Below are 12,263 nucleotides of genomic sequence, written 5' to 3' on the forward strand. Positions count from 1 at the left end.
TTACAGAAATACTCAATATAAATGTTGATGAAAATACAAGTGTTATGCATGGAACTTTAGATACACTTCTCCTTAATGCAACCTCTGTGTCAGATTTTAAAAAAAAAAGCTTTACGGAAAAAGCTAACCATGCAATAATCTGAGTACGGCGCTCAGACAAACACATACATATATGCGCCATGTTGGAGTCAACAAAAGTCAGAAATAACATAAGTATTCACTTACCTTTGATGATCTTCATCAGAATGCACTCCCAGGAATTCCAGTTCCACAATACATGTTTGATTTGTTCGATAATGTCCAAATAGCTTCTTTTGTTAGCGCGTTTTGGTAAACAAATCAAAACTCACGAAGTGCGTTCACTAGTTGCAGACCGAATGTCAAAAAGTTCCGTTACAGTCCGTAGAAACAGATCAAACGATGTATGGAATCAATCTTTAGGATGTTTTTAACATATCTTCAATAATATTCCAACCGGAGAATTTCTTTGTCTTCAGAAAAGCAAAGGAACGGGAGATACCTCATGTGAAATGCGCGTGACCAGTGCGTGACTGCTGGCATACCTCTGACTCATTCCCCTCTCATTCAGCCCCCCTTCATAGTAGAAGCCTCAAACAAGTTTCTAAAGACGGTTGACATCTAGTGAAAGCCTTAGGAAGTGCAACATGACCAATATCCCACTAACTTCAATAGTGGCTGTGTTGAAAATCGACCAACCTCAGATTTCCCACTTCCTGGTTGGGTTTTTCTCACGTTTTTGCCTGCCATATGAGTTCTGTGATACTCACATACTTCATTCAAACAGTTTTAGAAACTTCAGAGTGTTTTCTATCCAAATAAACTAATAATATGCATATATTAGCAACTGGGATTGAGGAGCAGGCAGTTTACTCTGGGCACCTTACTCATCCAAGCTACTCAATACTGCCCCCCCCAGCCATAATAGGTTTAACATGTCGTTAGACACTATGGATGAGGCTACTTTGGGGTAGCCTAATCCATTGTTGTGCTGGCAATGGGCTGTAGAGTTAATTTTTCACTGGCAGTGGTTAAACTAAGTGTATAGCCTAGATATGTTGGTATTGTTGCTCTGACGATCAGGCAGGCCCATCTGGCAAGCCAATTGCACTGCTCACTGTTGTGGTAATGGTTCAGTCTTTTTTCATGGCTAGCTAAGCATGGCTTTTCATCCCCATAATCAAAACTGGGACCGTTTTTAGTACACTGCGCAGTTAAACATCCTCGATTAGTCTCCCCTCGAATCCAGTTAGCAGCTCTAAGTCTTCATCAAAAGAGATGGAGTTGAGGAGTCTTGATATGTTTTTGACGGACATCTTGAAATATTCTACCCTTCTAACGTTAGTGACCAAAGATGCTCAGTTCTTGAAAAGGTCTAAATTGGCATATTAACAAAGTTAGTTTTTGGCTAATAACATTGAATGAACATTGTAAAAACTTATATAGCTAGTAGACCTAAATCATAGATGGACTAATACATCAACTTCATGATGTCCCCAATAATAGGTCTTTCAATGCCACCATAAATAAACGTCCAGCTTTATCCAACATTGATTGAATATTTCCATCTTCAACACCCATCAAATTACAACTATTGTTATACACCTACCCACTGTCAGTAAATTGAACATACATTTTCTTGTTTATTTTGACAGAGTCCTGTTGGAGTCTCGGCGCAAGTCGAAGAAGATCACAGCCCGAGGCATCTACACAGGTGGCCGGGTGGTGAGGGGAGTGGACTGGCAGTGGGAGGACCAGGACGGAGGCAACGGCAGGAGAGGAAAGGTACTCATTCTGTTGCAAAAAAATGTACCATGAAAAAATGTCTTGCTACGGTGTGATTTCCTCCATTAGGTTCCAGAAGGTGATCGGAGGAGTGTGAAGACTGTGGGGACCAGCCTAGTTCCTTTGGACTGACTAGTTCCATCCCAGTCAGTCCCCTACATAAGTATAATTGTGAAAAGACGTGCATACTTCATCGCCACAGAATACACTTCAATACACTTTGTTTTGTTGACGGAGCAGAGCTGGGGAGTGTTGTGGATCGTCGCAAAAAACAATGTAGTACATATGATGCTGTTGTATTGCTCGTGCAATGATGTCAGAGGGATAAAAAGTGTTGGTTGTTTGCCCTAAATTTGTTGTGGTATTGCAAATGGCCATTGCAGTTTCACCATTCCAGCTTCAACATTCACATTGTAGATTTATGAAGAGAACAGCTCCATAGAGCTCTAGATTACTCGTTGGTTATTACTGCATTATCGGAACTAGAAGCACAAGCATTTTGCTACACTCGCATTAACATCTGCTAACCATGTGTATGTGACAAATAGCATGATGTAAATAAATAGCCAAGATACATAATGACAGTCTCACTTCAGTAGACTTTTGTTTCAAGTAAATTAGACTAACTTTTATGCCTACGCTTAGCGTGTCTAAAAATGAATCTCACTCAGCTCTTCACATGCGCACAGCCCCCAGCCAGGCAGTGTTGCAGCACTAGGTGGAATAGGCTATATAGGATTCATAGTTCTTTGACTTTGTGCGATTTAATTTACCATCTATGAAACAACACTGCGGAAGTACTCTGAAAACAGCTACTGCAGCATTTATACTTGACTTCTTACTTACAAATGCGAGTGAAATGCTCGCACTGTGGAGCCCTGACCATCCGCCAATGTGGCTGGTGAAATAGACATTTTTCCCGCCAATGCCACAATCTACCTGCAGGTGGTGGGTGTTCATTTTAGGCCCTGCTCTAGTGAGACAGCTTCAACCACTTACCAATTGAAGGAAAGTTAGTGGGTGCACATTGCATTGTTTAAATACCAGAATTATTTTGGAATAACGTGCTACGGTAACATACTTTTGAAGTGATTTGTTTGACAATGATGAAAGCATGACTGGTTGTCTTCATGCCATGTTAAAAGTAGGGTGTTGGGTGATGCAACAAACCATGGACACTATGCAAGAATTCTATAAAATCCATCTTTACTAAATGTCAATATTGTGGTCATCAAAATATAATAAATCCTTTAAAAACAACATGAATATGGCTGTTGTTACTCATGTCTAAAAATCCCCAAAGTGTAATTTATGACATTTACGAGATATGAACCCGAAATGTAAAGCAAGTGCCGTGCTAAGAACGTTCTACTCTGTGGAGGAAGCCCTTTTTGTGAAACCTGTGAAATCGGTGTGTACATATTTGCTTTTGGTGGAAGGTATTCATTCCTCAACCTACCAGAGTAAGATCGATGTGACATTGTAATGCTTAGAAGTATTGGAAAATCTTGAGGTTCTTTCACGGTCGTTGGACATCCTTGGACTGAAGTATAAGGTGAAACTTATTTTGTTCATCAGAGACACAATAAATGTAGCAGGTTGCAAAGCAGAGTTTCGTAGCTACGCTTTGATGTATGTGTTGTCAGGGACATGACCAAATTCACGTCCGCCACCCCGATTTCCTTGACTGGTGTTAGCTTGCTAGCTGTGTGGGAGTGCTGGACGCCGTTCGCTGAGGCAATTGTTGCGAGGCAGCGCTGTGCAGCATTGGCTGTTTTGTACCAGCGGCGAATTTTGTGATTGATTGTTTTATTCTTTCAAGGGGAAACTTCCAGTATTATGTGGCTGCAGCACTACAATCAATTAAAATAGCAGCTAAATACCAGTGAATTTGAAAACGTGTTCCATCTATCTTGCTGTGCTGTTGGCTAGCAGGCATCCCACTCACTCTTCTGAGCCTAGGCTAATTATTTACTTGAAACGATGCAGTTAACTCATTAACACCAAAAATAACATTTCAATGTAACCCAACTCAGGTGTAGGCCTACCTTAAAAGTAAGCTATGTTATTAGCCTTTGTTACAGTACATACTTGGTGAAAGGTGTGTGTCTGTGTGCCAGGCTCTGTGTGCCAGGCTCTGTGTGCCAGGCTCTGTGTGCCAGGCTCTGTGTGCGGGGATAGGCAAATTATTTGGCGCTCTAGGCCTAGTAAGTTGGGCTACTGAATCCAACAGCTGTGTGTGTGCACACCATGGGCAGCATCTTACTCCTCAGTGTAGACTTCCAGTTCTGCATAAAACATCAATATATGTCAGACGTGACTACCTGACTTTAAATTAACAGGTTTAACATGCTGTATTGTTTAATTCCGTGCAGACTAATTAGCATGTTAGTATGTAACTCATTTGCATAACATATAAAGTTATTTTCGAATTTCATAAAGTTTAACATTGTTACAAACTCTGTTTTGCATAAAGCTTTATGATTTGTAAATAGTAGCACCCTACCTTAAATTATTGGGCTTACGTTCCTGTAATTATGTATTCCATACAGACTCATTTGCATATTAGTGCATATTTTCCTAAAATACAAAATGATTTGAATCGTTTCTGTTCTACATCAGCCCTGAAAATGTCATAACAATATGACCAAAATGAAATGAAGAATCCAGACAGGTGATTTGGTGCCTTCTTGGCGAGGTTACTTTCCCCCCCACCACCAATTACTTGAGTAAGATATCTCAGTAATGTTAAGTCCTATCCTCTTGAAATAGTCTTCTGTGTTCCTGAGAAGCTGCTCTGCAACATGGAATACAAAGTATAACACCACAACCAAAGTTTCATTTTGACCCATACACTCTATTACAATGTAGTACATGTAGCCTCATTTTACAGTTAAATTAGGCTACATGTCTTAAAAGCCCATAAAAAATAGGAGGTCCATTGGCGAGAGAACTTGCTCCCCTATGGAAATCAAATGCCCGTCCAACTGATTTGCTCTGTCGCTGGATCCTGCTCCGGTCTAGACTCCAGTTGTATTCAATATAAGATTCCCCACAGTCAATTTTAAAGGATTCATTTTGCTGTATTGTTTAATAGTATCATTTGTTTTACGATGCTGAAAGCAATATGCTCAGGCAACTCCCGCCTCCACAAATCTAACTGCTATTTCATGTTCCCCAGCCCAGCAGCAGATATACTGTTAGTTTATAATGAATATTATTTAGCCACAAAGTGAGAAATAGAACTTGGGCCTGAATAAGAATATAATTCATCTTTAAGTATATACGGTTGAAGTCGGAAGTTTACATACACTTCGGTTGGAGCCATGAAAACTCGTTTTTCAACCACTCCACACATTCCTTGTTAACAAACTATAGTTTTGGCAAATTGGTTAGGACATCTACTTTGTGCATGACACAAGTCATTTTTCCAACAATTGTTTACAGACAAATATATTTCACTTATAATTCATTTTATCACAATTACAGTGGGTTAGAAGTTTACTGTTTACTGTGACTGTGCCTTTTAAACAGCGTGGAAAATTCCAGAAAATTATGTCATGGCTTTAGAAGCTTCTGATAGGCGAATTGACATCATTTGAGGTGTACCTGTGGATGTATTTCAAGGCCTACCTTCAAACTCAGTGCCTCTGCTTGACATCATGGGAAAATCAAAAGAAATCAATGATGACCTCAGAAAGAATTGTGGACCTCCTAGTCTGATTCATCCTTGGGAGCAATTTCCAAATGCCTGAGGGTACCATGTTCATCTGTACAAACAATAGTGCGCAAGTATAAACTCCATGGGACCACGCAGTCATCATACTGCTCAGGAAGGAGACGCGTTCTGTCTCCTAGACATGAACGTACTTTGGTTGCGAAAAGTGCAAGTCAATCCCAGAACAACAGCAAAGAACCTTTTTGAAGATGCTGGAGGAAGCAGGTACAAAAGTATCTATATACACAGTAAAACGAGTCCTATATTGACATAACCTGAAAGGCCGCTCAGCAAGGAAGAAGCCACTGCTCCAAAACAACCATAAAAAAAGCCAGACTACGGTTTGCAACTGCACATGGGGACAAAGCTTGTACTTTTTGGAGAAATGTCCTCTTCTGACCCACTGGGAATGTGATGAAAGATATTACAGCTGAAAGAAATAATTCTCTACTATTATTCTGACATTTCACATTCTTAAAATAAAGTGATGACCTAAGACAGGGAATTTTTACTAGGATTAAATGTCAGGAATTGTAAAAAACTGAGTTGGAATCTATTTGGCTAAACTTCCGACTTCAACTGAACGTAAAAGTGGGAAGTTGGTCAGACTGTTAATTTTCCAATCTTGCCGTAACCTCATAGCTGTACTTCAAAAAATGTCTTATTTTCCAAATGCACTGTATATTTTCGGACACCTTGACTTTTTCCACATTTTGTTACGTTTGTTGTGCCTTATTCTAAAATAGATTAATAGTTTTTTTCCCCCCCTCATCAATCAAACACAGGTTTGTAGAATTTCTTCAGATTTATTAAAGGAAAACAAAGGAAATCGCGTGTACTCAGACACTTTACTCTGGTTATTTTATTTAACTCGGCAATGGTAAAGAACATCTAGTCGCACCCTGCCAATCGATAAATTCCGTCCCCATAGTCTAGCATGGGTTGGAATGTCATATGAATCGGGGTTAGTTTAGCTGGGGTGAAAGAGGAGCGATTACGATAGAGGAAACAAAGTCTAGATTTAACCGTAACCTGCAGCTTTGATATGTGAGAAGGACAATGTACCATCTAACCATGCCTCAAGCTCGAAACTCTCAGTGGTAGTAATCACACCGTTGGGGAGAGGGGCATTCTTCTTAACTTCTTACGGGCAGGTGAGACGCCAATATCCGGTGAAATTGCGGAGCGCGAAATTCAAAAATACTCAATTCAAATATTTAACGTTTTTGAAAATAGGTGTTATACATCAAAATAAAGCTTAACTTCTTATTAATCCAGCTGCTGTGTCAGATTTCAAAAAGGCTTTACAGCAAAAGCACACCATGCGATTATCTGAGGACAGCGCCCCGCATACAAAAGCATGCAAAACATATTTCAACCAGGCAGGTGTGCCACAAAAGTCAGAAATAGCCAAATAATGAATGCCTTACCTTTGAAGATCTTCTTCTGTTGGCACTCCAATATTTCCCAGAAACATCACAAATGGTCCTTTTGTTCGACAATGTCCTTCTTTATGTCCCAAAAAATGTCTGATTCAGAAATACACTGGTTTCAACTCGGCCAAAATGCCTACATAGTATCTAATGAGTTACCTGTTAACTTGGTCCAAACATTTCAGACAAGGTTTCTAATCCAACCTCGGGTACCCTAACAGTAAATAATCGATCAAATTTAAGACGGAATCAACTGTTTCTAATACCGGATAAAAACAACGTGGAGCGCGCTCGTGTTTACCCACACCAAAACAGTAGAGTCCACCTGGAGTGACACTTGAATTAATAGGACTACTTCTTCATTTCTCAAAAGAAAAACATTAAGTTTTCTAAAGACTGTTGACATCTAGTGGAAGCCATAGGAACCGCAACCAGGTTCCTAATAATAAGGAAAATCCTAAACAATTGGAAAATCCTATGACCCCAATTTTTTTCCCCCCTGGATGGTTTGTCCTCGGGTTATTTAACAATACCACTGAAAATATAAAAAAGAAGGTCCATGCGTCTTCGACAAAGGTGATCAAGCTGATTCTATACCAATATACAGAGGGCAAGTCATGAAGGAAGGCTTGCTCATTCAAGTTTTTTAGCAAGCATCTGTGACAAATCAGGACAGCTCGTTTCACTGAGCAGCCACGACAAACACAGGCTGTAAAATAGTGATCACTAAGGTCATTACTGAAATCACCAGACTGATACCTATCAATCAGGATTATTTGTAAGGATAACATCAAGTAGAGTAGCCTTTTCTGGGTGTTTGGAGTCTTCTTGTGGGATTGGTTATAATCTGAGAATGATTCAGGGAGTCCCATTGCTTTAGGTCATGGTCAGGTGGTTTAAGCATGTCCCAGTTTAGGTCACCTAGCAGGACAAATTCAGACTTAGTGTAAGGGGGCAGGAGAGAGCTTCGGGCAGTTAGGGTACAGACCGGTGCTGATGGTGGCGGATAACACCCAGCAACAGTCAACGGAGTTATTTGAAAGTTAAATGCGTAAACCAACTAATAGAATAGTTTGGGGACAGACTTGGTGGAGATAACCGAGCACTGAAGGTGTTCATTGGTAAAGATTGCCACTCCACCCACCACCTTTGGAAGATCTGTCTTCCCGAAAAGGTTATAACCAGAAATTTTCACATCAGTATTCAAAACTCTCTTTATTAACCACGTCTTAGTAATGACCTACACGTCTGGTTGGAGCTGTGAACCCACACTTTAAATTGATCCATTTAAGATAATTAGCATCTGGTGTTAACGTGCAGAAAACCCAGGCTTTTACGAGAGCAGAAATCAGTACTTTGTTGCACCTTTGGCAACGATTACAGCCTCGGGTCTTCTTTGATATGATGCTGCCAGCTTGGCACACTAGTATTTGGGGAGTTTCTCCCATTCTTCTCTGCAGATCCTCTCAAGTTCTGTCAGGTTTGATGGGGAACGTCCCTGCACAGTTATTTTCAGGTCTCTCCAGAGATCAGACCTGCCAACTACTCAATTTTCTGTCCATGTACACAGGTACGAGTTAAAAGTATGCTGAAATGAATAGGACCTGATTTTGTTTTTATTTATTTTTTATTTAAAACATTTTTTAAAAGCTTTTTTAATAAACAATTAATCCACTAAGTAAAATATAACTTCCAGATTCTCTCGGTTCTTGGGCACTTCCCTGACCTAAGCCCTTCTCCCCCGATTTCTCAGAATGGTCAGGCGGTCAGCCCTAGGAAGAGTCTTGGTGGTTCCAAACTTCTTCCATTTAAGAATGGAGGCCACTGTGTTCTTGGGGACCTGCAATGCTGCAGACATTTTTTGGTACCATTCCCCAGATCTGTTCCTCGACACAATCTTGTCTCAGAGCTCTACCATTCCTTCGACACCATGGCTTGGTTTTTGCAAAGACATGCACTGTGAACTGTGGGACCTTATAAAGACAGGTGTGTGCCTTTCCAAATCATGTCCAATCAATTCAACTTACCACAGGTGGACTCCAATCAAGTTGAAGAAATGTCTCAAGGATGATCAATGGCAACAGGATGCACCTGTGCTCAATTTCGGGTGCCATAGCAAAAGTTCTGAACACTTATGTCAGTTTTGTATTTTTAATATATTTTTCCAAATTTCCAAAAACCTGTTTTCACTCATTCATTAGGGGGTATTGAGTGTTGGTGGATGAGGAAAAAGTTAATTTAATCCATTTTAGAATAACGCTGTAACGTAGGAAAAGGAGGAACAAGTCAAGGCTGAATACTTTCCGAATGCACTGTGTATACCTCCTCCATCATTTCTACTCTTTAGGCCCTATCTGAGGTTCCATGTTAAATTATATATTATGATATATATTTAGGTGCCATTATTTGTTTATTTGCCCAAATCCACGGAATACATTTGACATATCCAACAGAGTGTATGAAAACCCCAAGGCATGCCTTTAGCATGATTCTTAGATGGGAATGTCTGCTAGTTCCTCACTCTTTTCATATTTCCCTCTCTCATTATTCCTCCCCAGGTGACAGAGATCCAGGACTGGAGTGCAGCCAGCCCCCACAGTGCAGCCTACGTACTCTGGGACAACGGGGCCAAGAACCTCTACAGGGTGGGCTTCGAGGGGATGGTGAGTAAAGCACCACTCACTCACTCACTCACAAAAGATCAGCTGTCAGTTGGTCTTTGTGTTTGACCACAGAGCCTGGGGTCTTTTTTGTGCTGCCAAGCCTTTGTGGTGGAGAGCCAGCCAGCAGCCGGGGCCCTATTGTGGCAGGCAGCTGGAAGGAGGGGGGAGGATCTACATGAGAAAGGCAATCTGTTCCCTTCTTTCTTTATGAGGAAGAGAGCAAACATGGAGGTCAGCTTCAGTGGGTGGAGAGAAAAGGAGGAGGGGTCCCACACAAGCCACAAATGACAGGCAGGCAGCATGCTGATTGGTGCGGAACACTCCTGCTCTTTATGAACACGGCCAATCAGAGCGCTGGGTTGCGTAACAGATTTGTCTTTTGTTATTCTAATAGGTCTGGTAGGTTTGAGGGGTTCGGGTATACGGCATCTGATTGAATAAAACAAGAGTTCTTAAGCTTTTTCATTCTGGGACCCAAATGAGAAATTCTATGTTTTCCTGAGATTGAAGCTCATGAAAACATGCCCCCTTTTAGGTACCCTAAACAAGATTTGGTTGGGAGCCCCCCACCTTGCAGGCAAAACATTTTAGTGCCCCCCCAAACCCCTTGACGGCGGAGAGAAATGTATGTTTTTTACCCCCAGCAATTCCAATTCTACCATTATGTGATGGGGCATAGAGAAAATGTTGCTGTTTTGAAGCAAGTTTTCTGAAATTCTACACATTTTATCATGACTTATGTTATCTGAGTGAGACTAAATAATAAAATCAATGTGGGCCCCCTGGAGGTTTGGGTGCCCTTCATGCCCGGCTAATTGAGTGACTCTCAGTGACTGATATAACAAAATAAAACATTTTCAACATTTCAAACTTGCACCTTGTGTTTTCTACTATTCTTCGTCTCAACAGTAAGCTGAAACAGTCCTAAAATTATAAGAGAAAACATTATTTAATCTTTTTACTCAGACTGGGTCTCGACCCAGAATTTAAGAAAGACTGAACTACGGCACGGATTATTTGTGCTGCTCCCCCCAAAATAATAAAAATGAGATATTATTTGATATCCTGGTCATTGGTCAACCTTGCTGTTTGTGTTTAAATGATCTGTTACTCTAACACTTTTTGTAACACGCTTTGACGTTATTGGTAGTTAGACTGAAAAAGAGCACTGTTCACAAGGTCAAAGAAACTGCACTTTGACAAAGTAGTTTCGTTCAAATAGCATCAAAAAGCCACAGTCAAGTCTCTTGGGTTCACACATTTACCAAAGACTGCATTTCCTCAGCGTACTTTCCTTTCCCTTATCTTTTTACACATTTGTTTTGGGCAAAAGGGCACCAAAAAGAGTCAAGTCGGTTGATATCACACATCTATGAACATGGCTAGCATCCCAAATGGCACCCTATTCCCTTAAAGTGCACTACCTTAGACCAAAAGTGTTGCACTATATAGGGACTAGGGTGCCATTTGGGACAGAACTGTTAGTGAACCCTGCTGTGTTCCTTCATCTCTGGATAGATGTCTGCACTGCCTTGTAATCAGCACGGCTGCCCTCTAACTGTGTCACAGTGGATACACATCCACATTTGAGTCATCACAAATGACATGATGCAGTGGCGTCTTTGCCCTGCTGAGCCAGAGCCTTGTAATGCAATGTTTCCACATCCTTCAGAGCCCTGAGGGTAATGCCGTTGTTGCCACGCTACCCTGCAGTAACTTTAACAGAATGTAGCCGCAGTATTAAGACAGTGTGATTTTACTCTGTCGCATTTTTCTGCTGCAGTTCTAATAGATTGAATCAAGTCGATAATTAGCTGACACTTTGTTCCCCCCGTCTCTCCTTTTCAGTCGGATTTGAAATGTGTCCAGGATGCCAAAGGAGGCTCTTTCTACAGAGACCACTGCCCTGTTCTAGGTGAGTACTGTATTAGTAATCCGTTGCACTACACCTACCGTCAATATTGCACCAATTTCTCCTCAGCACAGTGTTCTGCAGTGGAGTCCAAGGGCATCCATGCCAGGCTGCAGTTACTGGTAGCGTCCACTAGGTGGCAGCACCACACAGATACAGACAGGACCAGGCTGTATGGAGAGAGCCTGGGTGCAGTCACAGGTCACACTGGCACAGCATTCCCACAATCCCAGCTCCTTGGCTGGGAAAATGATTCTCTTCTCTCAGATTTTCCTGTCCAGGGATACCTGGGTCATGTTAGGCACCTGATGCAGCACTGCAGAAACCAAATTAGATAATCACACAAGGCTCTCCAGGACCTGATTTGTCCACCTTATTTTCTTAATGAGACCAACCTAGATAAATAAAGGTTACATAGTGTAAGGAATGTACCCCCCTTTACTGTGTAACCAGTATGTATTCCATCTGCACTCTCTCCACAGGCGAACAGAATGGCAACAGGAACCCAGGCGGTCTGCAGATTGGAGACCTGGTCAACATCGACCTGGACCTGGAGATAGTCCAGTCCCTGCAGCACGGCCACGGAGGCTGGACAGATGGCATGTTCGAGACCCTCACCACCACCGGTACCGTGTGTGGAATTGACGAGGACCACGACATTGTGGTGCAGTACCCCAGCGGGAACAGGTGAGCTCTACCAGTTCAGGATTCAGACCAGTGCACAAGTATAGGGG

General features: G+C 41.5%; 1 protein-coding gene across 6 annotated transcripts in view; it reads left to right on the forward strand.

Annotated features, from left to right (window-relative positions):
• The window catches only part of LOC118395229 (E3 ubiquitin-protein ligase mib1), a 95,291-nt gene that overhangs the window by 10,559 nt on the left and 72,469 nt on the right, over nucleotides 1-12,263 (forward strand). For 5 of the 6 annotated variants that reach the window (XM_052463920.1, XM_052463921.1, XM_052463924.1 and 2 more), the window contains 4 exons: nucleotides 1,674-1,803; nucleotides 9,513-9,617; nucleotides 11,466-11,532; nucleotides 12,012-12,216. In XM_052463920.1, coding sequence (XP_052319880.1) covers nucleotides 1,674-1,803; nucleotides 9,513-9,617; nucleotides 11,466-11,532; nucleotides 12,012-12,216 — 507 coding nt within the window. Of the gene's footprint in view, nucleotides 1-1,673; nucleotides 1,804-9,006; nucleotides 9,091-9,512; nucleotides 9,618-11,465; nucleotides 11,533-12,011; nucleotides 12,217-12,263 lie in introns of those variants that run through there. The other variant, XM_052463925.1, reaches the window with a different exon arrangement.

This window comes from Oncorhynchus keta, chromosome 15, assembly GCF_023373465.1.
Source record: "Oncorhynchus keta strain PuntledgeMale-10-30-2019 chromosome 15, Oket_V2, whole genome shotgun sequence".
Lineage (NCBI taxonomy): Eukaryota > Metazoa > Chordata > Actinopteri > Salmoniformes > Salmonidae > Oncorhynchus > Oncorhynchus keta.